This window comes from Peromyscus maniculatus, chromosome 7 (assembly GCF_049852395.1).
Source record: "Peromyscus maniculatus bairdii isolate BWxNUB_F1_BW_parent chromosome 7, HU_Pman_BW_mat_3.1, whole genome shotgun sequence".
Lineage (NCBI taxonomy): Eukaryota > Metazoa > Chordata > Mammalia > Rodentia > Cricetidae > Peromyscus > Peromyscus maniculatus.
Genome location: NC_134858.1, coordinates 51124452 through 51151438, shown reverse-complemented (window position 1 = coordinate 51151438; position 26987 = coordinate 51124452). Strand labels below are relative to the sequence as shown.

General features: G+C 43.3%; 1 protein-coding gene across 2 annotated transcripts in view; it reads left to right on the top strand.

The window, feature by feature from the left end:
* Positions 1-26987, top strand: part of Elmod1 (ELMO domain containing 1) — a 57852-nt gene that overhangs the window by 1050 nt on the left and 29815 nt on the right. For both annotated transcript variants that reach the window (XM_042280951.2, XM_076576288.1), the window contains exon 2: positions 20554-20655. In XM_042280951.2, coding sequence (XP_042136885.2) covers positions 20639-20655 — 17 coding nt within the window. In that variant the 5' untranslated portion in view covers positions 20554-20638. The remainder of the gene's footprint in view (positions 1-20553; positions 20656-26987) is intronic.

The following is a 26987-nucleotide window of genomic DNA, read 5'->3' as shown; positions in this document are numbered from 1 at the left end:
TATTTCAGAAACGACCTCACAGACTCGCTTGCTTCAGATCAAGTTTAATGAATATGTGTGGGAGCCTTTCTGCCCCGCACACACACAGATGGAAGCCTCAGTCACTGCTTGGAGCTTTCCAAATTTCATCTCTTCCTCCCCGCTAAACCGTGAAAAAAAGACGTCACAAATCCCCGCGAGCTCTAGATTGGTGTCATAAAACTGAGGCTGTCATTTGGAGAGACCGATTTTAGGCAGGCTTTCCGCCTTTGTTCTGCGTCTCAGCAACGTGCGTGTGCGTGTTGTGTGGGTCGCTTGACAACCGTCCTTAACTGGTATTACCAATATGGTGGAAAGCAGGTAGCATGCCCACATTGGGATAAACGTCATAATTTCTTGTTGTCTTATGACAACACGGAGTAACAGCGGTCTTAGTCATTCTCTCCCTAGAAGTTTCCTTTTGAGGTCAATCTAGTTGAAATGTTGCCAAAGGCACACATTCTTATTATTCCTCACTATTGGGAGATACTCCTTCCTGACCTCTCTCTTATGGGAAAAACGAATGCGAACGCTTTCTCTGTAAGACGTCACTGTCAAGAACAGCAGCAGCATGTTTTATAGCAGGGAACTTCCTGGGTTGTAGCAGACTTACACTTCGAGCTATATACCTCTCATTGTACCATTCAATTAACCAATAAACTGACATACTGTGTAGCTGTCAGTACTCCAAGATGGTACTCGTTTGCAGACAAAGTCAGTCAGCGCCCCCTCACCCGCCCCCCCATGTGAGAGACAGGTAGGTAATCTTGACCCATCTCTAATGAATTCTTTTGTTGACCAAAAGCTCAAGATTCCCTGTGAAGAGTAATGAGGCAATAATTCTCTCTTGCAAGTCCGCTCCTATAAGGAAGAGGCTGAGGTGCTTCAGTTTACAGATGTTGCACATTTAGGAAAGGCTTTTCCAACAAAGACTACCGCAGTGGCATCACGGGCTCCACCTTTGCCTGCCAGACTGCTTCTCCCAGTCTGAGGACAGTGAGTGCTGCTGGGCTCGATTAATGAAGGAAAACAGCACCGAAATGGAATTTTGCTCATTTTCTCCATTGTGTCTTGCTGATTCGACTAAAAATATGTGAATGTTAGCTTTTTAAGAGATTGTTGAAGACAGCATTAGAGTATCTTCTGAGCTAAAAACTGTTGATGGTATTATAAAGGAATTCTATGGAATTAACAAAATAAGGGAAATATTATGTAACAAGCAACATTTCCTAAAGCATGTCAGCAAATCGCTCAGGAATAAACCCAGCTGTGTTCACAGATGTAAAATCTGGCTAGTTGAGAAGTTTGCAGAGCTCAGACACAAACTTCCAGGTGTGTCGAGGAAGCAGACCCCATGTCCTCCAAGAATCTTTTAAAAACATTTTTAGAATTGTTGTATTTAGCAAATTAAAATTCAAGCTGCCTCACTAAGTTTGAATTTCAAATAAACAGCAAACACTTAATTTAAATATGTCATGTGTGATATTTGGACTTATACTTTAAAAAATTATTAGTTGTTTCTCTGAAATTTAGTTTGGACTGGGCAGACTCCTCCCGCCCCCTCGGAAACCCATAATGGAAACGTTTCTTTCCTCCTTTTTTGGGTCGCCTATGGGTTGAGAAAACAAAGTGGAACAGAAGTCATATGCTGCTCTGCAGACAATCTGGGGCAAGCTCAGCTCTTGAGCTATTGAGAATAACTCAGGCCTGAAAGTGAGGATTCTCGGTTCCGCACATATTTATTGAATAGTTCTACTTGTTGGGCTCTGAGGGAGTTTGCCAAAAATCCAAAGATGAGAAGAAGCGGGGGCTGGAGATGGATTTACATCAACCAATGTAGGGCCTGCTTTGTCGGAAGTGTGGGGCATGTATTTGTCGGGAGGAGCGGGGTAATGTAAGAGCCTGGAGGAAGACACAGGATTCTGCTAGGTGTCTCCGTCAAGGAATGAGACAGTCAGCTCCCCAGCAGTGTTGACTGGGCTGGCCTCAGATGTGAGAACGAATTCTTATCATGGGAGAAGAGGTGTAAAGAAATTGTCATGGGAACAGAATGAAGCTAGAAGTTTCAGAATTTTTAGCTGATAGCCTCAGTTAGAAAAAGAGAACAGCCCTATCATGTCCTGAAGTACTCCTCCTCATCTTCCAACTTTTCCATTGCCCCCCCCCCCAAAAGAAAGACTTTGAAATAGTTGCTGATGGGAATGAAGAGGGCTCTGAGATGAGGCAAGTGTAGAGACTGGCAAGTGGCTGTTAGGCAAAGGGATCTCTACATTAAAAAAAAAAGCTTTAAAAACTGTTTTGAATGTATGAAGGTGTTTTGCCTGTAGGTCTGTGCAGCATGTGTGTACTTGGTGCCCTTGGAGGCCAGAAGAGGGCAATGGATCCTCCAGAACTGGAATCTCAGATGGTTGTGAGCTGTCACGTGGGTGCTGGGAACTGAACCTGGGTCCTCTGAAAGAGCAGCCAGTGCTCTTGACCAGTGAGCCATCTCTCCAGGCCCTCCCGTTGCATTTTACAAAGCAGGTCACCTGCCTTTGATTAACATCATGGGGTGCTTTTCACTACTCCACTGCCCTCCTGGTCTCTTCGGATAAAAAGCCGCCACACAGTATCGGAGTACACTGTTTCTTTACATTTTTACTTTTATATAAGTGCAGATACTTAAATGTCTCATATGAGGTGCCGATCAATATTCGGTTTCTTTTGGTACACTTTCTTGAAATAAGAGAAGCGTATGTTTAAGTTTCAGCAAATCTGTTGCTCCAAGTGGGAAAAGACATTACATTGCTATCACTTCGTTTCGGCTGAGTTGTCTTGAAGGAGGCAGATGCTGGTGATGGAAAGAAAGCATATTTTACAGAAATAGCACCGTGTGAAAATGACCATATGCTTGTAGTATCAGAGAGTACCTACTTGGTGTTCGGAAGGAAATTAATTCCCAAACAATACTGCAGCGAACACAACTGTGTCTGCAGAGATGCTGGAAGTATCGCTGAGGATCAGTGGAGGGTGCTGCCCGGAAGTTGAAGGTTAAACCCATGAAAGTCCTGTAGAGACCATCACTTGCCTTTTCCTGATTCTAGTTGGCAAAACTGCAATGCCCCGTAATAGAATGCCAATCTAGATTACCCTTCTGTCAAGAAACCTATCTATCTTAGCAATCATCTTTCAGAAGAGCCTCAAATGTTTAATTATCCATATGTGTGGCTAATTTTTACTTTAGTTTTTCTTTTTTTTAAAAAAAAAAAAAGGTGTTGGGGAGTGTACCTAAGGTTTTATGGGTGCCAGGCAAGCACTCTAGTACTGAGCTGTATTACATCCCGGGGGGGGGGCATTTTTTTTTTGAGACAGTCTCACTAAGTTATTCAGTATGGCCTTGAACTTTCTCTGTAGTCAAGGAAGGTCCAGAACCTGTGATCCTCCTGCCTCAGCTTCTTGAGTCACTGGGATCAACAGGTCTGACCCTTGAGGCCCAGCTCATATTCTTCTATAAATTGTCAAAAATCCTAAGAACTACCCTACACTGAAGTCTAGTGAAATAGTCTTATCAAATAAACGATCATCCACTAAGATAGAGCAGAAAACAGTTTAGTTCAGGAACTTATGCCAGTCCTTTTTGCAGAAGGTCAAACATCTTCTTGCCTTATAATTCTGAGCTTATGTGAGAGGAAAAAAAACTGACCAAGGAACATAATGAAATCATTTAAGTTCAAGGCAATTAGAGCCTAGGTCTTGTTTTCATCGAGGTTTCACATGGACGCACACAGCTTTATTACAGGAAAGCTTTGCTGCAATGGTCCCCAGTGACAACTCATGTGGACTATCACCCAGAGAGCTTCGGGTGATGCCAGATGCTCATTCTCTAAGTCCTTAGTAAACATCCTGGATCCAAACATTCTGCTTACAGGATGTCCTTGCATCCCATGAGCACGTAACCTTCCAGCCCCTCATGCTGACAGTGGGCAAATAGCATCATACCTTACTTCAGTTTCTCTGCTGTAAAGTGGAAGGCACGAGAGTTAAAAAATAATGATATGATGCCAGCCCTGATGTCTGTATCTACAAAATAAACCGAGGCCTTGCTGTGGTTTCAATAGATGAATAGTTTTGTTCTTAAAGAAATGAGAAACTTATATAAAGTGAATATACTCTATATGATGTTTCCCATGCTGTTGAAACAATTACACAGATTGGATTTTTTTTTTAATTTTTACATTTTGGAGGTGAAGCAGTTTGGTTGTTGATTAAGAAGAATTTATTAAGCTGCTTTTAAAGATCAGTCTCAGCTGGAGGTGGTGGTGCGTGCACCTTTAGTCCCAGCATTTAGGAGGCAGAAGCAGGCAAATCTCCATTTGTTCATGACCAGCCTAGTGTACATAATGAGTTTCTGTCCAGGCAGGGACCCTACTTCTAAAAAAAATCAGTCTCAAGCAGAGAAACAAAGAAAGAAAGGAAGGAAGGAAGGAAGGAAGGAAGGAAGGAAGGAAGGAAGAAAGAAAGAAAGAAAGAAAGAAAGAAAGAAAGAAAGAAAGAAAGAAAGAAAGAAAGAAAGAAAGAAAGAAAGATCACCCCTGCAGTTGAGATAGCTCAGACAGTGAAGCCACTCACCTTCAAGCCTGATGACCTGACTTTGACCCTGGGAAGATGAGAACCCACTCCAACAGGCTGTCCTCTGTGCTCCACATACTCTATGGTGCAGACCTGCACGTGCGCACGCACGCACGCGCGTGCGCACACACACACACACACACACACACACACACACACACACACACACCCCACAAACTAAAGAAATAATAAGTGTAATTTTAAAGACCAGTCACAAGCAAGCTAATGATGCAGATTGGGAGTTCCTCACATACTCTTGCAATGAAGTTTCCATTTTAATTATTAAGCTGAACTTATTAATTAAAAGTCTGATGTAAGAGCTGATTTAAGTCACTGTACCCCTCCTTCCTATTTTCCCGTGTGCAACGAGGTGGTAGAAAGCTGACTTTTTAACAATATGTGTGTCTGTGTATACATGTGAGTGCCAGTGTCCTCCAAGGCCAGGAGAGGACGTCAGATCTCCTGGAGCTAAAGACTGTTTGTGTGACCCTTGAGATGGGTCAAAGAATTGAACCATGGTCCTCTGGAAGAGTAGTATGTGCCATGGACCATCTCTCCAGCCATCTCTCCAGCCCCTGCCATATGTTTTGAAGGTTTTATTCATGATGAAGCTAATCATTTATTTATCTCATAGATGTTTTGATTTTTTGTTTTAGTTTAACAGAGATCATCAATGACATGAATTCTGTTCCCTACATCTTTTTTTTCTCCACCAACTGGCACTGTCAATATTTGAAGTGTAAACCATTTATTGTATACTTTTCTTGTAAATGAAGCAGAGAGCTATCCTATCAAAATCTGAAAGATAAATTTTCTAAAAGTTGTATAGTGTAGTAGACCCTTTACTTTTTGTTGGTTTGTTTTGAGAAAGGGTCTCTCTATTATTAAGGAACTCTGGCTGTCCTGGAACTCACTATGTAGACCAAACCGGCCTCTAACTCACAGAGTTTCCCCTACCTCTGCCTTCCAAGTGCTAGAATTAAAGGCATGAGCCACCATGCCCAACTTTGACCCCTATATTTTGTTTTCTTTTGTTTTGTTTTTCAAGACAGGGTTTCTCTGTGTAGCTTTGTGCCTTTCCTGGAAATCGCTTTGGAGACTAGGCTGGCCTCGAACTCACAGAGATCCACCTGGCTCTGCATCCTGAATGCTGGGATTAAAGGCGTGTGCCACCACTGCCCAGCGACCCCTATATTTTTAACATAATATTTTATTTATTCTTTGAGAATTTCACACAAGCATACAATAGGTTTTGATAATCCACCTTTCCTCCTTCCTCCAACCTCTACCAAACCCCACCAACACATCCTCTCCCAAGTTCATTCTCTCTCTCTCTCTCTCTCTCTCTCTCTCTCTCTCTCTCTCTCTCTCTCTCTCTTTCTCTCTCTCTCTCACTCACTTGTTAATAATCCACTGAATCAAATTAGTGCTATGCATTTGCCCATGGATAGGGGGCCATCCCCTGGAGCATGGGCAGCCAATCAGTGGCTATACCCCAAAAGAAAAATTATTCTGTCTCCTCCAGTAGTCATTAACTGCCAGTAGCTCCTTAGCTAGAGATGAGGCCATCTGAGCTCTGCCCATATGCATCCTGGAATTTTGACTGTCTTGATCCGGTGTAGGCGCTGTGAGTTCAGGAGCGTAGTGATGATGGCATGTCTAGAAGACAGTGTTTTACAACTCTCTTCCCCATCCTCCAGCGACTGCATCCTTTCTGCTCTCCCCTCCATGATATTTCCTGAGTCTGGAGAGGGGAGCAGTTGATACAGCTGTCTGATTAGGCCCGAGCACCCACAAGCACTTAGTCCCAGCACTTGGACCAGTTTTGAGTCTCTATGTTAACTGATGCCCAATACAAAAAGAAGCTCCTCTGACCAAGGTTGAGAGCGGCACTAATCAATGGGCATAACGTAAATATTTAGAATGCAGTTAGATAACATGACCACTTAGCAACACAACAGTGATGGATTCCTCCTGTGGCCTACGACCCTCTCAGAGACAGGCGTGAAATCCCTCTTGTGAGCAGGCCTAAAGTCCAATTAGAAAGCGGTTGGTTAGCTGCAGAAGAATCACACTACTATTGTACCAGCAGCACATCTTGCCTGGCAGGTTGGTTTTGTACTATGCAGGATCCAGTGCTGGGTAGGACTAGTGTCTCCTGAGCTCTTGTGGTGGCTTGCAAAACACCTTCTAGCACTACAAAAGCTGGCCAGCAGGGAAGAAATTAACTGGTCAGGTCCAGATTGATTTCTCTAGATCCTGCAACTAATGTGGGACACTTAGGTTTTAGTTTTAAAGTGTCTTAAACCTAAAGGGCCATTTAAATTAGCTTTAAAAGATGTAAGCAGTTATTTTTAGTTATGAAGCTTAATCATAGGTTCTCCTAAAGTGATAAACACTCATTAAAACTGTGTTAATTGAGATGCATATTACATGTATCATTAGTCATAATTTTAAAAGCCTTTATTAAAATGCCTAATGTGGAATGCCTTCATATTCTATCCTGTGTATAATGTGTGCATGGCCCAATGTGTGAACACAATAAATAAGATCAAGATTTGACAATACAGATGATTGTGTCTTAGCTGTCCTAGACAGTACCAGATGTTTCCTCCACTATTCCTTTAAATGATAGCGCATCTAGAAACATATAATAGATTCATAAAAAAATACATGTACATTTAGAATCCTTCTGGAACACAGCTTATCAGTGGGGCCCTTGAATAATCTCAGAATATAATACAGAATTGAAATCTGAGATGTGGTCTCGTGTGAACCAACTATGTTGAGAGAATGCGGAAGCCAGCATAGAAGGTGGGTTTTGCTGGTTTTCTTTAGAATTCTTTATTAGCCATAATATTTTTAACAACTTTATTAATGATCCAAATCTACATAGGTCATCACAAACATCTCAAAAAATAGAGAACTTGGATAATAATCGGGATTCAAGTTGATATTCCTTGGCCCAGAAAAAAAAATCAAGAGTAAGATTATGTTTTTAAAGGGATGGCTGTGAGGTTCATTTAGGACCTAAAATCAATTCCCAAGACCAGAATGTGGAAGTACCAGTTTTTCTACTGTTGGATTATGTAAACATTTTTTTCCTTGAATATGAACAGAAGAACTTCTGGTTGGATTCATCAACGATCTAAGCTCAAATCAAAGAGGTCAGAAACAAAACATTCATCACACTATCTGTAAAGTGGCACACTTGAGACCACCTGTGGGAGTGTAAGAAGAATGATTTCCCCGAGTACAACTTTGGCTCAGACGACCTAAAAATCACCACCTAAATGTGATTGTAGACTTTAAATTGAGTTCCTAGGTGTTTACACATGGATCTGCCACTGTCCAATTCAATTTAATAAACTATATGTAACAGATAACTAGTGTACTTCTGTCCTTTGTTTTAAAATGAATGTATAACTTCATTATTTTATACTTAATTATTGCCTAGGCAACTAACAATCACAAACTAATCGCTTAAAAGTCAAATAAGTGCATCTGTTCTGCGACTACCACTGGGTTATTTCCAGAATATTCTTTAATTACATAAGCTCATATTTGAAATTGTTCTTTCTGAATGATGATCACACTAGGCATGTGTCTTAAGTTGTACATCTAATTGAGCATGACAGTAGGGGTGCTGTCTCTGGCCTCACTCTGCATCATGTTTTGGCTTTCAGAGACATCTGTTTATACTATAGGATGGACATTTGTTACTCTTTTTTTAAACACTGCCTTCAAAATTCCTGTCCTCTGTTGGGGACTGTATTCATTGTTGTACACAGAAACAGAACCAACAGGAAAGAGGCACATTTGTGCACACACATCCACCCGGTGTGTGTGTGTGTGTGTGTGTGTGTGTGTGTGTGTGTGTGTGCGTGAAGAGACTTATTACAAAAGATGGGCTCTTTTAATTGTGTCCATAATCTGTTGTCTGCAAACTAAAGACCCAGAAAAGTTGTTGTGATTCTACCAAAGAGCCAGAAGACACCAGTTCCTCCTCCCACCTCTGCCCCGTTCAGGCCCACTGCAGACTGGATAGTGCTGGCCACACTGGGAAGGGAAATACATGTTATCCAGTCCAGGGGTTCAAACACTGATCTTACCCAGAAACTACATTCAGACATACCCAGAAATAATGTACCTGGGACTCCTTGGGCCAGTGAAGTTGACATGTGAAATCAACCATCACAAGACTGCCCTGCGTTACAAAACAGATCCGCTTCCCACAACACGCGTGCAAAGTGCCAGAGGTTCCTTTTTTTCACACACCTTTGAATCTGAGACCTGTTCCTGGCATCCAAATTCCATTGCGGGGTTCCAGCCATTAAAGCCCCTCTACCAACGCCAGACAGTGCCGAAGCAGTACCAGCCTGGATCTGGTGGTGGCGGTAGAGGTTTCTTTCCTCTGGGGCTTCTATGTCACGTGTTAAGCTTTTTCTTTCTTTCTTTCCTTCCTTCCTTCCTCCCTCCCTCCCTTCTTTCCTTCCTTTCTTTCTTTCTGGCTCTACAGCCTTGGTCCAAACCTAATTTCCTTTCTCACCTGGAAATCTGGGGATTACTTTCATGACAAATGCATTTTCTACTTAAATAGGAGAGAGAGTTTGTTTGGTTTGAGGTTTGGTTTTTTGAGACAGTAGCCCAGACTGGCCTTGAGCTCTTGGAGATCTTCCTGCCTTAGTCTCTGAAATGTTGGGGTTCTGGGAATGATCCATTATGGCCCACTAGTTTCTGTTTCTGCAGTAGCAAGCCCTGCTTAGCACAGGACTAATCCCAGGCTAATGGAGGGGCAGTCATCAGCCACTGAGTGCACAACATTCTGAAAGGCGCGAGATGGGGAGATGTTTATTTGTTCTCTTGGTGTTTGTGAGACAAGTCACCTTGCCTGGCCTAAGCTAGTGGTCTGGGGACCCCAATGGCAAACCTAGGTGGAGATATGTGAACCTAGGAGTATAATGATTTTAAAGATTGCTTTAGGGTGAAATGGGGGGTTGGTGTAAGAAAGGATACTTGTCAGGACAAAAAATATTATGTTTCAACTAGTTTAAGAGGCAACATTTTTTAACATGTAAAGTTTAGAAGTGTCTAGAGTGTATCATGTCTTAATCACCATTCTGTTCCAGGTCAGCCCATCTATATTTCACTGAACCTAGGATGTCATTGATAAAAACTATCATATTCTGAGTAAAAAGCTCAATAAGGAACTGGGGAGGTGGCTCAGTCTGTAAAGTGCTTACCACGCAACCATGAGGACCTGAGCCTGATCCCCATGGGGAAAGCCAGGTGCAGGGGCATGTGCTGTAGTCCCAGAGCAGAGGGATGAGATAAGAGGGCGTCTGGGGCCAGTCTTGCCAAATCAGTGAGATCTAGGTTCAGTGAGAAACCCTAGCTCAGGAAATAAGGCAGTGAGCAATAGAGAACGCCTCTGACTCCCATGGCCACCTGCACTGATGTACATACACACGTTCCAGCCACAAACAGGCACAAGTACCCAGACACACACACACACACACACACACACACACACACACACACACACACTATATATATATATATCCCACACACATATATCACACACACACACTCATCCATAGACACACACATACCCATACATACACACACACACACACACACACACACACACACACACACACTACACAAAACTAGAAAAAGGTAAGAAAGTAAATACATGAAATAAAAGGTTTGTTTACACCAGGGTGATAATTTCACATTACTTAAGACATCATAATAGTAAGACTTGGCACTCCAGTCCCTGAGAGCCCATCTTTCTTCACTCCAGATATGTGTTTCTCAGGAAAGCACATTTACTTTTAATGTGAGAAACTGTGGCCACATTTTTCCTGCGTTTTACAGTGGTTTTTATCTAGCATTTTGATTTTCAAAACTAAAATATTGAGGACATTTTGTGTCAAATGAACCATTACTTTTTAAATTTTCCATAGTCATTTAAAGGTCAGAGGCGTAGCTCATCAACTGTGCTCGCCCACCGTTCCCTGCCTGGAAAGGCAGACAACCATGGGCTTTTGAAGCAGGTCAGAAGTAAACTGATGGGCAGCCTTGACTTCTACGGTGAACATGGACTGCTGCCATTGATGAAAATCACAAAATCACCCCCGATGAGTGTTCATGTCTGAGGAGGGGAAAAGGCTTCCTGCTTGTCATGTTAGGGCATGTCAGCGGGTCGGTTTTAAAGATAATTGCTGAGGAAGAAGAAAGGAGAGACTCTGGGACGTGGCCTCGGGGAGATGGTTATCCGTGAGCGTTACATCTCTAGTGGGATATGCTGGGTGGCATGTGTGAACGGTAACTGTACAATCTCAAAGACTTTTTCATTCTCCGGGTGGTCATTTTTCATATTGCTAGTTTTCTGTCATCGTGTGAATACCTTAAACCCAAAATTACATTTTAACCATACTTCAAATGCTCACAGCCTTAGGAATTTTTTTTCTTTTCTTCCCCCCTTTTCCCCATTCCATCTCATCCCTCCATCATCTTACTGATTCCTTCCATTTTCTGTCTTTTTATTCAATTTGATATTTTATTGCATTGTATCTTTTTGGGTTTTGTTTTTTGTTTGTTTTTAGTCTTTTGAGACAGGGTTTCTCTGTGTAACAGTCCTGCCTGTCCTGGAACTCACTCTGTAGACCAGGCTGGCCTCAAACTCACAGAGATCTGCCCACCTCTGCCTCCTGAGTGCTGGAATTAAAAGCGTGCACCACCACGCACAAGTCTCTCATCTTTCTTTATATAGATTTGTTACTTCTTAGGACTTGCTCAAATATAAAGCAGGTTGAAAATATAGACATTATCTGAATTTGCTAATTGTGTTAGTTAAGGATTCCTATTACTGTGAGGAGACACCATGACCAGGGCAACTCTTACAAAGAACATTTAATGGAGGTGACAGTTTGCAGTTTCAGAGGTTCTGTCCATTACAATCATGAAGGGGAGCATAGCGGCGTCCAGGTAGACACGGTGCTGGATCCAAGAGTGCTACATCTTGCAGGCAACAGGAAGTCAACTGACTGTCACACTGAGTGAAGCTTGAGGAAAAAAAAAAAAAAAAACCTCAAAGCTCGTCCCCACAGTGACACACTTCCTCCAACAAAGCCACGCCTCCTAATAGTGCCATTCCCTTTGGGGGCCATTTTCTTTGGAACCACCACACTAATTTAGACCTATCTGCTCACCCAACATAAGGCCGATTCATGGCCCATTTGATCTGAAAGGACCGATGAGAGCACCTGTCTTCGGTTTGTGGCTCTGCCCAGGCAGAGTCCGGCAGTTCAAGAAGTTGTTTTTACCCAGCTCCTTTACCCACAATCTGTGCCCTCGGTTAGTGTCCTGTGTTCCTTGATGGCATGCTCATTTGGGGTAGGGTTTTTCTTTTCTAATGAATTGGAAATCATCTGAAGATAGGCATACATGCAAAGCATAATAAAGGATTAATGTGAGCTGAGTTCGTCTGACCTTTAAACTCCATCAGCTTCAGTTATTTGTTAGTGTGAGCCTTTTCTAGAGTGCTCATGTTTTCCTTCTGTTTTGCCTTCTCCATGCAAATATATCATCACTGAGGAAGGGGTGGGTGAAAAAGAAACACATCTATTTCTTTTTTAAAATATTTATTTTGTATTCACTTTGTTATGCATGTATATCTGTGCACCACATGTGTGCAGTGCCTCTGGAGGCCAAAAGAGGGCCTTGGGCCAGGCAGTGGTGGTGCACACCTTTAATCCCAGCACTCGGGAGGCAGAGGCAGGTGGATCTCTGTGAGTTTGAGGCCAGACTGGTCTACAAAGCGAGTTCCAGGACAGCTAGGGTTATTTCACAAAGAAACCCTGTCTCAAAAAATAAAAATTAAAATAAAATAAAAAAGAGGGTGTTGGGTCCCCTGGGGCTGGCACTACACAAGATTGTCAGGCTGAGCCACCATGTGGGTGCTGGGAGCCCAAGCCGGTCCTCTGGAAGGGCAGCCAGTGCTCCTAACCACTGAGCCATCCCTCTGGGCCCCCTTACATCTATTTCTAGTAGATTCCCAAGTCTCCACCTGCCTGAGGAATGTCATCTCTAGTCTTATTTCATTACATTCTACAAGGGCCACAAGCATCATAAGATAAGGTCAGAGGTGCCTGGAAGGCGGTCGGTCTCCCGGGTAGCTCCCCAAGGATGCCATGAAGCTTGGGGTACAGGTGCAGACTCACACCTTAATGGCTTCCTAGCTTTGCACTTTAGTGTCAGTTAGATGGGAGTTTTCATTCTCTTTTCCATGTCTGTCTGGAATTTTTGTTCCAGTGGCTTCTAGGGGGAGCACAGAAGAGAGCCGAGAGCCACTGCCTCCTGAATCTCAACTCTGCCTCGTGCTAACCACAGACCTTCCTCGGAAGATCCCTTAACCTCTCTAGCTCAGTGTCCCCCAAAAGGAGACAAACTTAATGACTCACTTCAGGAAGTGGCTAGGATTGAGTTTATATAAACAAAACCCACTGGTTGTTGCCCAACTCTTAGCAGCGCGTATATAAATATTAGCAGTTATTAATCCCACCAAACCTTAAACTGAGATTTAATTCTTCAGGTTGAATTTTATTTTTGTTATTTATTTATTTATTTGTTTGTTTATTTTGGTTTTTTTTTGAGACAGGGGTTCTTTGTGTAACAGAGCCCTGACTGTCCCGGAACTCACTTTGTAGAGCAGGCTGGTCTCGAACCCACAGAGACTGCCTGCCTCTGCCTCCTGAGTGCTGGGATTAGAACTTTATTTTTAAATGTACTCTATACAACTTTTTAAAATACTGGGATAATCACAAGTTGGACAGATGTTAAAAGGAAATAGCACTCACCTTGTGGGTTGCTTTTTTTTTTTTTTTTTTTTTTTTGAGCTGAGGATCGAACCCAGGGCCTTGTGCTTGCTAGGCAAGCACTCTACCACTGAGCTAAATCCCCAACCCACTGGGTTGCTTTTTATGTATGTGTAAGCATCACGTGCCCACAAACATTTTGGTTGTTAGAGGATACAGTCAGTTAAATTTTAAAGACTGTACAGGAAGTAGCTTCTCTCTCTCTCTCTCTCTCTCTCTCTCTCTCTCTCTCTCTCTCTCTCTCTCTCTCTCTCTCTCTTTCGTAGAGTAAGATTTTGAAGAAAGGAGCTTTGCTTCCTCTAGTGGAGGAGTCTCTAACTCATTCCCTGGGGTGTTCAAGGGCTGGATGGAAGAGATGGGGTTACACTGTGGTACTTTATAAAGAACCTCCGGGAGCTTCATGCTCAAAGAAGGCAGGGCAAGTCCACTGATGTTGGGAATGAGGAGCCTTTCAGAAGTCTTGGACCACTCATCGCTATCCCTTCCTTCCCAGCTGGAAAAAGAGGGAAGAGGCAGATAACAGCACAGCCCCATACCGAAGTGCCAACTCCTCTCAGGGTGTTTGATCAGCAAGCCCAATCATTTGATCTTCCCCTTTGGATCCGTTCATCTCTGTACACATGGAGACAAATCACTGCCATGCCCTACCATGCTTAACAAGCCTGGTTTATAATCGTATTCTTTATTGTAGGGAAGGTAAGAGCTATGTTTTTTTTTTTCTTCCAGGTGGGACATTTAGAGTTTGTTTTACTAGCGTTATTATCGATTGATGTTTTAAAAGTGCATTTTCCTAAGAAAAAGATAGCATTCCCTGACAAATGGAACAGTGAGTTTTCAACATACCAGGCATCATACAGTTTAGGATCCTGGGCAGGTGGTGGATAAAAAGACGGCTTAGTGGATAGGAGTGCTTGCTGCTCAGCATCAGGACCAGAGTCCAGATGCCTTGTACCCACATGCTGTGCTCTTGCTGGGCATAGATGCAGGCACCTGAAGCTCCAACATTGGTTGGGGCAGAGATGGGAGGATTTCTGGGGCTTGTTTCCAGGGAATAAGTAAGAGAGTCATAGAGCAGAATTTGGCATTTGGCATTCTCCTTTGGCCTTCAGGCAAGCACATGGGTGTGACACACACACACACATTTGAAAAATTTTTTCTTTAAGTTTTGGAACACTATTAAGGATGCAGAAGACAACAGAAAATTCTGGTGTCCACCCCTGAGTTACCTCCATCTAGAGGGAAAGTCAAGGTAAGGGACAGTGCACAGAATGACTTTTCTCTTTCTATGTTCTCCTTGAAAGAGGTGGCAGTAACATCTAGCCAGAAAACTGGTGAGCTTTTTCTGTGTCAGCGAGTAAAGTAGCTATAACCAAGCAGGGAACTGACATCTAATCACTAAACTTAGTAGCCTGATGTGCACAGACACTCGAGATGTCTGTTGTGACAGTGGTGACGGCGAGGAGACACCCAGAAAGTGCGAACTTGGCCACAAAAGAGGACTATGGCACTTGGCACCCTGGCAGAAAAGCAGCCAAAGGATACTCCCTGTCAACAGCAGCTCAGAGCGTCATCGATCCTGCCCCATCACGTCCGGCCGTTGTTGATGTTTCTTTTGTGGGGGTGTGTGTACATAAATTAGATCTAATTGCTGTGTTTTCCTTCTATTTGGAGGGCAGATGACTAGAACGGATGACTCTTGTTTCCGTCACTTTTGTCCACCAATAAGTGGACCCAGCTGATTCTGTCTGATAAATGCTCCTCACCTATTCGCTTCTCTCTCGTATCACCGTCATTGCCTCAACGCGGGTCACCAAAACCAGAACTCATTTTAACAGTTTCTCAAGTGACCCTTGACAAAATCATCTTTTACTTTAGTTGAAGACATGATAATGATGGCAAGGTAATAACGCCATGGGTGCTCAGGTCCTGGGTGTCCATTATGCACCTGTAAGTATACAAAGCATCTGCATGCTTTGCTCCATTCAGTCCTTGGAACTACCTTGCAAAGTAACTACAATTGCCCTTCCCACTGAACCCTACACAGATTAAGCAACTTGACTAAAGCTATCAGCTGGCTAGTTGTAGATTCAAGCTATGAACTTCCTCTCCAAAAGTTTCGCTCATGACCACCAGTACCCTCCCTACCACATTGGCGACTTTTCCTGTGGAGAGTAAGTCTTCCTCATAGTTCCAAACTGTGTTGCACTATCCAGTGCAGTGCTGGCCACATCCACACTTGAGAAGTTTCTTCCCCAGGGGTAAATTCAGGGACTATGGTGTCAGCACAGAAAGGTTTTGCTTTAGCACTTCTTTAGTGTTAGTGTTGCATTGTTTCATTTTTCCTGTGTTGTTATGAGTTGACGTCTATATATTTTCATTTTATCTTATAAAGTTTTATTAGTTCTTTGAGAATTGCAGACAATGTGTTTTGATTGCATCCACCCCTCTCTCAGTGTCTCCCTGATCCAACCCTCTTCCCTCACCACCCATCTTGGTGTCCAGCCAAGAGTTTGTGACTAGACAGGTAGTCTCTAGGGCAGAACTTACTATTATTCTGCTAACTGGACATAAAAGGGTTTTTTGTTTGTTTAGATAAACCAAATTTGTAGCCCCATGAAATTGAACTGCTTGAGGATAAAATTGTCTGTTAAGTCTGACAGCATATTCCTGGCTATAATTCATTCTTTACCATCTCTGTCTTATGAGAAGTCCAATTTAGTTTCATCCTCATGAAGAACAGTTGTCATGGATATGGATTGTGTATCTGGCTTGTTTAGTAATTCCTCCTGGACTATGGTACTAATTATATTCTAAGTGTTTATCTAGAATTTTGACTGATCTCTTAACCTTCAAATCCATCTGTCTCCATACCATCACTTGGCCCTAAAAACTTAGAATGTCCTAGATTCCCAAGTCCAGTTCTCCAAAGTTCTGTATCTCAGTGAACTCTCTATCCAGTTGCCATCCACAAACAGGGACGTGTGTTGGGCTCCTCCTTTTCCTTCACCAACCCCAACAACAACAACTGGTCAGATCACAAAAATCCTGCCAACTCCACCTGCTAAGTATCTCTCAAATTCTTCACCCTGTATCTCCATCCACTGCCTTCCTATACCACTGTCAGGATCATCACAGCAAGCTTGTTGGTTTCACCACCTGTAATTTCACCCCAGTACAACTCATTCTTTGTACTACAATCAGAGTATGTTTTTAAATTTCACTGTGATTTTATGTGTATGAATGGTTTACATGCATGCATTCTGTGCACCATTTGCATGCCCCATGTACACATCAGCTCCCCTAGAACTGGAGTTACAGATGGTTCCAAGCCACCACGTGGGTGCTGGGAATCAAATCCAGGTCCTCTGGAAGAGTAGCCAACGCCCTTAATCACAAGCCATCTCTCCAGCCCCTGGAGTATTTTTTAACCAATAATAAAGCTGTGCTACATACCAACTTGAAAACTTGCATTAGTTCTCACTGCTCATGTGAGATGCTTCAAAGCCTTCCGACACGACCTTATTCACCTTTTCACCTCCTGCTGCCTTCTCCCTGAGGGCTGCCTTCCATCACAGGAACATCCTCTCTAGACACATTGTGCCTTCTTTCACTTCTGAGGTGTTGCGTGTGCTCTTTGGGGAGCCCCCAACCTCCTACATTTCAGCTGGTCGTCTCTCTTACTTGGTGTCTCAGGAGACATTTCCCCTTGTAGTTCTGTGCCTATCTGCTTTCCTGTGTCAGCCTGTCACTCAAGATTGTTAGGTCTGAAGGATGCAGCCACGCCCCTCTAATTCACCCTGTATCCTTATTGCCTAACTCTGTGTCTAAGGTATAAGAAGCATTACATCTCCCTAAACACACGAGTTTAGAATGATATTTGTTTACAGAGACATCACAAAAGCAGTGCAGATAGTTCCTTTATACTACCACCCAGTTTCCAGTGTTAATATCTTGCATTGGTGCAATATACTTGCCACAGCTAACAGATATGTGTTGGTATCTCATTATTAACCCAAGTCCATTCCATATTTTCTCTTTTAAATAGTATTTTATAGGTGTTTTCAGTTTTGTTTTATTATTATTACTCTCTGGGTATGTGCATGGTGTGTGTGTGTGTGTGTGTGTGTGTGTGTGTGTGTGTGTGTGTGTGTGTGTGTGTAAATGCAAGCATGCACATGCCACCCTCGTGTGTGTGGAGGTCAGAGGACAGCTTCCAGGGGTTTGTTCTCTCCTTCCATCATGGGTTCAAGTAACTGAGTTCAGGTCACCATGCACAGCCAGTGCCTTCACCCACTGAACTATGACACTCAGGACTGTTCTCTCGTCACATGTCCTTAGCTTTTACCGCATATCCATCCCTTTTCTGCTTCAGGACCCTGCCTAGGACACCTCCTTTAATGGACCAATCTAGGCACACGCCTCTTGGCTTCCATACTTCTTGGGACTTTCCTTATGTCTAATTACCTTAAGCGTTTTGAGAAGTCTAGTTATGTATTCTACGGCATGTCCTCCCTCTGGGGTTTGTCTGATGCTTCTCTCCTGATTGCACTGGGGTGATAGCATTGAGGGGAACCACGGGAACAAGTATCATTTACATGTGGCTCTGTGCTGTCCGTGCGACTTCTCGCTGGTGGCATTTGCCTCTAGCCCCTGACCTGTGCTTGTCAAGTTTCTCTGTATAACTTCCTCCTTTCTCTGTCTTTTTATACTATATCAGGAAGACACTAGATCTAGCCTTCCTTTAAGAGGTAAGAGTTATGTAGCCTCCTCCTTGTGTTTACTGATTCAGTCATCCAGTACTGACAGAGTACTGATACAGAACCTTGGATCTTCATTATCCATGGGTTCTGATTCAATACTGCTTTATTTTGTCACCCAGATTGTTCCTTCTTTGGCCATTGGGGGCTCTTTCCATGTTTATCTGTTGTTTATTTTGTTTGTCTTAAACATGTCCCTTTCTGGTACAACATGATGTTTCTCATTATGTCCCAGCCTTAGACTGACCATTTCTCAAAGACTCCCTGGCTCCTTTCAAAGGTGAGTAGTGAGAAAACGTAAGACCTCTTGAGGTACTACATAATTCAATTAAAGATTTGATTCATTTAGAAGCCACATATGTGCAAAGAATGATGTAGTAGTCCCACCATCCAAAATGAACAAGTATTTTTAATTTTGCTTCTGACATAGTTTATGAAAAAAAAAAAAAACCACTTAAAAGGTTAAAGGTCATTTCTCTCCTCTCTATCTTGGCAAAAGCGATCAACCACAGTCTCCATGCGTAAATTTTCAAACATGTAGACTCTGCACTGTAGAGAGTACTTGCAGAAGCAAATACATGTTAAGGTGAAGACTGGACTTTAATTGCGCTGTGTCTCTGACTTTTGGGCTGGGACTCTTCCCTCCTCCACTGCGGCACTCACTCCTCCTGAAGCTGGGCTTCCCCCTTGCCCCTCCTTCAGGGCTGTCTTCTCTCTGCTCTCATTTGCAGCCAAGTCTGTCTCATCCATCTCACCCATCCTCGATTCTCCATAGGCTGCCCCATGTGTCATCCTTCCCAGAAGAAAGAGGATTGTCTTACTTAGGGTTTCTATTGCTGTGAAGAGACACCATGGCCATGGCAACTCTTATAAATAAAGGAAAGCATTTAAGTGGGGTGGCCTGCTTACAGTTTCAGAGGTTCAGTCCATTATCATCATGGTGGGAAGCATGGCAGCATGCAGGCAGACATGGTCCTTACATCTTGATCCAAAGGCAACAGGAAGTGAACTGACTCACTGGGTGTGGCTTGAGCATATATGAGACCTCAAAGCCCGCCTCCACAGTGACATGCTTCCTCCAACAAGACCACACCTACTCCCACAAGGTCACACCTCCTAGTAGTGTCACTCCCTTTGGGGGGCCATTTTCTTTCAAAGCACCACAGAGAATGTGCTAGATGTTGTAGGCTTTGTGAAGCAAACATTTTGAGACTTTTAAAGATTAAATTGGTTGTTTGACAATTTTATATGTGCCTATAGTGCATTCTAATTAGTTTCACACTCACCCTCTCCTTCTCCCCTGTCAACCCACTTCCTCCCTCCGAATCCCTTTCTCACATTCATGGCTTCCTATCTTATTTTGTTACCCACTGACTTTAACCAGGGTGTCTGTTGGGACTTGGTGGCCTCACCAATGGATACACAACCAAAAACAATGACTTCTCCTCTCCTAGAATCCATCAGCAGTCCAATAGTTCAGTGTTGCCGGGTGTGGATCCCCCCCCCCCACTCATAACTGACTGTTGACAGGACCAGTCCTGCACAGGCCAAGTGCATGTGACCACACCTGCTGTGCATCCGTCCGTGACTGTCATGGCCACGTCATGTCCAGAAGATGGCGTTTCACAGTCTTTCGCCCTGTCTTCTGCTCTTACATTCTTTCTACTCCCTCCTCTACTGTATCCACTCCCTGAGCCTTAGAGAAGCTTGAACTGCAAAGAGCTGTGTACTGTGAACTGTTACTTCTCTATTCATTGTGGGGGGGGGGGGGCGCGGACCAAAAACTTGAACTTGGCACTTGGCACATCACTTATTTGTTCAGAGTTCCTGACTCTTAAACAACTATTTAAAATCTTCTTTTAGCATATACTAGTTGTACTGATTCTGAGCTTAGCAATAATATCAGTTCCCTCCAGTTCTTTCTGAATTGTGCTTGTGGAAGGCTGAGGCTGCCAGGCTGGAGGCCATGGGATATCCATCCGGAAATCATGATAGTAATTTTTATGGTTCTTTATTTTATTTTTCTTATATGTATTGGCCCTCAAAATGTAGAAAAAAGGAGAAAAGGCTTATTATTGAAGCTCATAAGACCATCTGCAGCAAATGACTTCAAATGGAAAGTTAACTGTCCAGCTGTAAGGCGAAAGGCTGCGGCTTTCATCTCCAGCCCTTGAATCCCCTTTGTGGGTGGCCCTAGGAATGGTGTTCTGGGCATGGGGCATAGTGTCTTACTCCAGCAAAGCAGATGGTTTTTGGAAATCCTGGTAACTCTAATTTTTCCCCCGTAGCCCACATTTACTTTGGCAAAAGAAAATTTGGAAGCAGTTGCTTGAAGACAGTTGGCATCACATCTGGAGAGTCCACAGCAGCACAATGAAGCACTTCCTGAGGTAAGTGACTGAGGCTCCCTGGGTGAGCCCTCTCAAGTGGAGAAACTCCCTTGCCAGTTAGAAAGCTGTTTCCTCTGCTCCTCAGTTGTGGTCCCGAGACAGGGTCGTTGGACTTGCATTTTGAATGAGGGTAACCTGTGCATGAGGCTCCTCTCTTACCCTGTCCACACTTTGGTGTTGAGAGAGCACTTGGAGATGACAGGCGAGCCTGAGCCCAAGCGCATGAATGCTCTTCACAACCTTGGAGACTTGGGTCCCTAAGAATGATATGCAGCCGCCTGAAAGTTGAGAACTATGAATCAGCTATTAAGGGATCGATTAATGCAGTTTGTGTAAAATCATTGTTCTGAGAGAAAGAATTTTAAATCTCTAAAATGTGGGGCTTGGCTGACACACCAGTGCACACCAGTGCACACCAGTGCCTCTCCCTGCTCACAGTTGCTGTTGGCTTGTTCCTGCTGTCCAGTGATGTCTCTGCAACGTCTAGTGACAGCTCTACACTGACATGCAGGGTACCTGTGATAGGTTCTCTGGACAGTCCTGCTGTTCGGAAACCACTGGCTGGACCTCATGACTAACTCCAAGATTACTAATTACCATCAGCTTTCTATTAATGAAATATATTGAACATACTAAAATATGACAAATAAAGTCAGTATGAGTGTTAGAAAGGTCAACACGTTTTCCAACGTGATCTTCTTTCCCTCGAGATAACGACCTCTGTCTGTGACTCATTCCTTGTCCTGCTCTGGTCACCCTCTAACCAAGTTGTAGGTGGGCTTGCTTCTTTGAGGAAATTATTTGACTCTGTCGGGGGCAGTCTAAGGCTCTCTTCTCCCCTCGGGTTTTGTTTCCATCGTTGTTTCTGGAGGCCTAAGTAGGGGAGTGAGGGATTCACTGTGCTTTGGTATGGTCACTGGTGACTACCGGGTGATCGTGCAAACTATCTGGAGGCCACAGTTAAACCATTTCCAGATGCCAGAGTTTGTTGTTGAACAAAATATTCACTAACCTGTTTATCTCAGCTATGTGAAAAAAATAGTACTTGAAGTATCACTAGTGCATTTATTTGACCCGATATGTTTTTGGTTGCTATGGTTATTAACCCACCTATTTATACAAACAAGGAAAACTGGTATTTATGACTATCTCCTGAACACAAATGTGGATCCTTTAGCTGTAGACTCATGCTAACAGGAAGCTTCCATGTGATATTAAGCTTAGCATTCAGGAGCTTCCTGCGTCACAGGGGTTATGTGATGTGACAGTGAGGTTTGTGTCAAGCCTGTACTGATGAACTTTTTCTACAGTGTCTCAATGTGTTTCAGAAAAACTTGATCCCAAACACACACATGCACAAAGCACGTACACACACACACACACACACACACACACACACACACACACAGTTTCCATTGATTATTTTGAAATAACAAAAGGAGATTCATTACCCATTCTTAGTTGATTATTGATTTTTTGCTTTAGATTTTGTTTTTAATACTTTTAACTGTTATATTGTTTCAGTTCATTTCATATTAATATATATGGAATGTGAACAGGTAGAGATGAAGAGATTTACAAACTCTATGTTAGGTTATATGACTGTTTATTCCCCCAAATAGTCCATTCTCATAGCTGTTGGGCAACTTCGGAAATCCTTTCATTTCAACCAAAAAGAAGGTCACATAAACACAGCCTGAATGAATCAGGTATTGATTCCTGAACATTCCACATTATGTCGAATGAGGAGCTGACTAAGGAGAATTCCAGCATTATTTAAAAGGCCACAGAGAGATTAATCTGTCAACTCCTGAAATGTTCTGGAATGAAATGCTCCATTCCTAGACCAGAAGAAACTAAATGAACTTTGAGGAATCCAGATCGTAAGAAAGGATGAATTTTAACTCACATTTAAAGTATGTGACATCAGCTTAGTCCTTTTCTTCCTAACTGCCTCAACCCAGGCAATTTATAAGAAAGGGTTTATTTAGCTTATGATTCTGGAAGGTCCAAGATTGAGGGAGTGCATCTGGAAAGGACCTTCTTGCTGTCAGAGACCCTGAAGAATCTCAAGACTTCACAAAGGCCTATGTGGTGAGGGGGCACTTGAAAGACACCCAAACCAGATTACATAACAGCCCCACTCCAAGATCATAAATGGATTGATCCACCAACCCATAAATGGACTCACCCATGAGGGTGGCACATCCCTGGCCTAGTCATTTCTGAAAGGCGTCCCCGGCCCCACCCCTAACACTTTACAATGGAGGTCAGTTTGAGCCTGCGTTCTGCACAGGGCAGTCAAAGCATGGCCGTGGCTGCCTCTTGCGCTGCTGCCCTCGAGTACAGCAACTGTGGAGCTATTCAGAGCATAACAGAATAGAGAAAATGTCTTATGTATGTTTTTTAATACACCAGGGATAACAAATAATTGCTGCAGAGTGAGTACACCCAGCTAGAGGATATGTTGTCATTGGATGCAGTTGTGGACTATTGACTAGGTACCTCTCCATGGTCACTCAATCAGACGTTAGCCACAGTTGCATAAGAAGAAAGCAAAGGATACAGTGAATGGGAAAATGTGCCTCTGAGATCTCAAAAAGAGGTCAGTGTGTTTTATACTCCAAGTGAAACCAAGGCTTAGGGTTTAGTTTTTATAATATGCCTTATTTATTTTAATTCAATTGATAGATTCAGTAATAAGGGGCTCAAGACTCACACTGAAGATCTTTTCCCTCACTAGAATTTCATTATTTTGAGATCAGATTTTTTAAAAGTCATCAGAACATTATTTTGAAAACTTCTGATGAAGGGAATTTTAAAGTCACCCTTCACAAATAATCGCCAGTGACTTTTCCCAGCCTTGGTGTCTCCCTTGTCCACTGTGAACCTTCCTGTGTGTGTTTGTCCTGTGGTAAATAAGGAAAGGCAAGCCAGGTGGTAGTGGAGCACACCTTTAATCCCAGCACTCGGGGAGGCAGAGCCAGGCAGATCTCTGTGAGTTCGAGGCCAGCCTGGACTACCAAGTGAGTTCCAGGAAAGGTGCAAAGCTACACACAGAGAAACCCTGTCTCAAAAAACCAAAAAAAAAAAAAAAAAAAAAAGCAAGAATCGGGCAAGTTCAACCCTCCATGAGAGAAACTGAGCGACTCAGCAGACCTGTCTGTCCCTCCTTCCAGGTTTCAAAGTAATTGGAGAAAGTATGTTACCATTCTGATTGGCTAAATCACTCACAAATGTGACTGTTTGGGGCTTTGTAAGTCATTCGCGCTTGGCTAACAGTTTGGTCCACTGATTCTTTCAGTCAGAGTTGGCTGTGATGGCACCCATGTTACGGAGTTTTTCCTCTCAGAGCAACTGTGATAGAGGACTGAATGGGCCATCTTACAGAGGCAGACCAGGGAGCTCATTAGGTGGGTGGCTTGTTCAAAGGCACTCAGATATTCGAACCCAGACCTATTTCTGATAGCTTCTGCATTATGTGCCTGCTTCCTGGGTGCCACTGTGAGTCTTTGTGGGTGAGATGAATGGATGAGAGATGGTCTCTGCACCCAAGCAACAGGCAATGCCAAGCTAAGATAGAAAGAAGGGTGTGGCCCGCGGCGGGTGGCAGGCTTTCTGTGAAGGGATGTTCACAGAAGTCTTCATTAAGGTGATACTGACAAAGGGAGGTTGGAACATTGTGGTTTGGAGCTGGGAGCCAAACTCTGGGCCGTCATGGTCTAAGCATGTGCTTGGTCACAGAGTGCCATCTCCAGAGCCCAGGACAGTAGACGTTTAGAATAAGGACAGCAGGTGTACGAGATGGAAAAGCAACTGTGAGCAAAGCGAAGTGAGTATAAGGGAGCACCACAGCACCAGCGGTCCACTTCAGGAGATGTGGGCTCCGTTTAGAGTGAGCAGAGGATAAGTAAAGGGATGTAGAGACAGTCTGTGGACACATCTGCAAGTGGAGCATCCAACAGGCCAGTTGGGAGTTCATTCCACTGTGTATGTGTTTAGTTCCACAAGGGAAGAAGTCCACTGCTGAGGGCAATGTTTGCTTCCCCTGAACTCAGTCTCTGTCCTCCAAGCCCTCAACGTCTTTAACCCAACAGAAATTGGGTTATTCACAATAATAATATGATCCTCTGACCTAGTCTCAAAATTTTTAATTATATTATACATCAACTTAATAATAAGAGGCCATTTTTTTACCTCCTATAAGAACATTTTGAGACCTATAATGAATGATAAAGAATCAATGTTACCTTTAGATGGTGTCTTAGTTAGGGTTTCTATTGCTGTGAAGAGACACCATGACCACAGCAACTCTTACAAGGAAAACATTTAATTGGGGCTGGCCTACAGCGTCAGAGTAGGCATCTGGCAGGGTGCAGGCAGACATGGTACTGGCTACATCTTGATCAGAAGGCAACAGGAAATGGACTGTAACACTGTTGGAAAACTTAAGCACAAAAGAGATCTCAAAGCCTGGTCCACAGTGACACACTTCCTTCAACAAGGCCACACCTCCCAATAGTGCCACTTCCTATGAGCTTAGGGAGGCCAATTACATTCACACTACCACAGGTGACTATACTGTATTTGTTTAATTTTGATGATTTGAGAGATACTTTTGTGTGGATGTGTTTGTGTGAACATGTGTGGTACGTGTATGTGGAGGCCAAAGGTCAGTACTGGATGTTTTCCTCAGTCACTCTCCACCTCATTTGAGAGCCAGAGTCTCTCCCTAAACCTAGAGCTCACTGATTGGCTAGAGCAGCTGAGGAGCGGGCCAGAGATCGTCCTGTTTCCGCCTCTTCATCACCAGTGTTTCAGGAGCCCAGTGCCACACCCGGCTCTTTATGTGGGTGCTCGGGCTTGAACTCTGGTCCTCACACTTGTGAAGAAAGCACTTAGTGAGTCACCTCCCCCGACCCTAGTTTAAAAAAAAGAAAAAAACCTTTAATTTACCAATAAAAGTTTAGAGTTGAGATGACATTGAAGTATTTCTGAATGTCAATATGTAGTGTTTGCTGTTTTCCCTCATACGTGGTATACACAGAACAAAAAGATTGTGACTTTCAAAAAAAAGTGAATCTTGTAAAAGGAAGGCTTTTACGCTTCAGATTTTTAATTTGGGTAATGATGCCGTTAATAAATTGGATTAAACCTCCATCCCCTTCTCCTTGGATGGAAGAGGATGAGCCATTAATTAATTAATTAATTATCTCACTGACCGTGATCACTGCTCGGGCTCTAAACCCACAAACAAAATTTCTCCGAATTTCAACACGATGCCTGTCACCATGGCAACAGAATTAGCGATAGCATCAAACCATGGAAGATAGCTGCCCACCAGCCCCTTTAATTTTTACTTTTTTGGAAGGCAGGACGGTCTCTTCAGACAACGAATGTTAAGAAAGACTGTGGGTCCCACTCCACCTGGTGACAGGGCCGGGGACTCTCCCCTGCTCTATCAGAGGGGAACATTTTCCACATGTGATTTCACATTCCAGTTCACATATCAAATCATCTGAATCTCTCTTCCCTTTTGAAGTCTTACATAGGAAAGGGTCCCCTTCGCTAGGTCAAACACCTTTTGCCACCTCAATTCCACACCAACTGCCAGTACCTCTACTTAAGAACTCCAAGAGACCAACCACAGATTTCTTCAGTCGTTTTAGAGTGTGTATGTGATGCTGGGAACGTTGAGAGGCTTGCTGGGCTAAATGTTCATTTCCAAGAGAAATATTTCATTTGGGGAAACTATGATTTGAGCCAAGCACTGATTTCCCTTTTGGGCATCTCTTTTTCTCACCAAGAGTCTACTTCTTGTTTATTGCAGGATTTCTTCAAACAAGAATTGACTTTCATTAGCATATTCAATGAAACTAGATTTTTTTTTTTTTTTTTTTTTTGGTTTTTCGAGACAGGGTTTCTCTGTGTAGCTTTGCGCCTCTCCTGGGACTCACTTGGTAGTCCAGGCTGGCCTCGAACTCACAGAGATCCTCCTGGCTCTGCCTCCCGAGTGCTGGGATTAAAGGCGTGCGCCACCACCGCCCGGCGAAACTAGATTTTTAAAGCCTGTTTTCTCTTATTATTTCAAATGAAAATGCCAGATCCCCAAATTTAAGATGATGGAGTAGTGTGCAACACAGATACCCACCCCTCACCCTCAGAGTGAGGTACAACCTGGCTCTAGTTGAATCCCCTTTTTCTGAGTCCCCCTGTCCCTCCTGACAGTGTCCCTCTAATGAAGCAGCCTAGACAGGAGTTCACTTTTATTTGGTGACAGGGAAATGATTCATTTTCAATAATTTACACCAGATAGCTATTCTGGTTCAGGC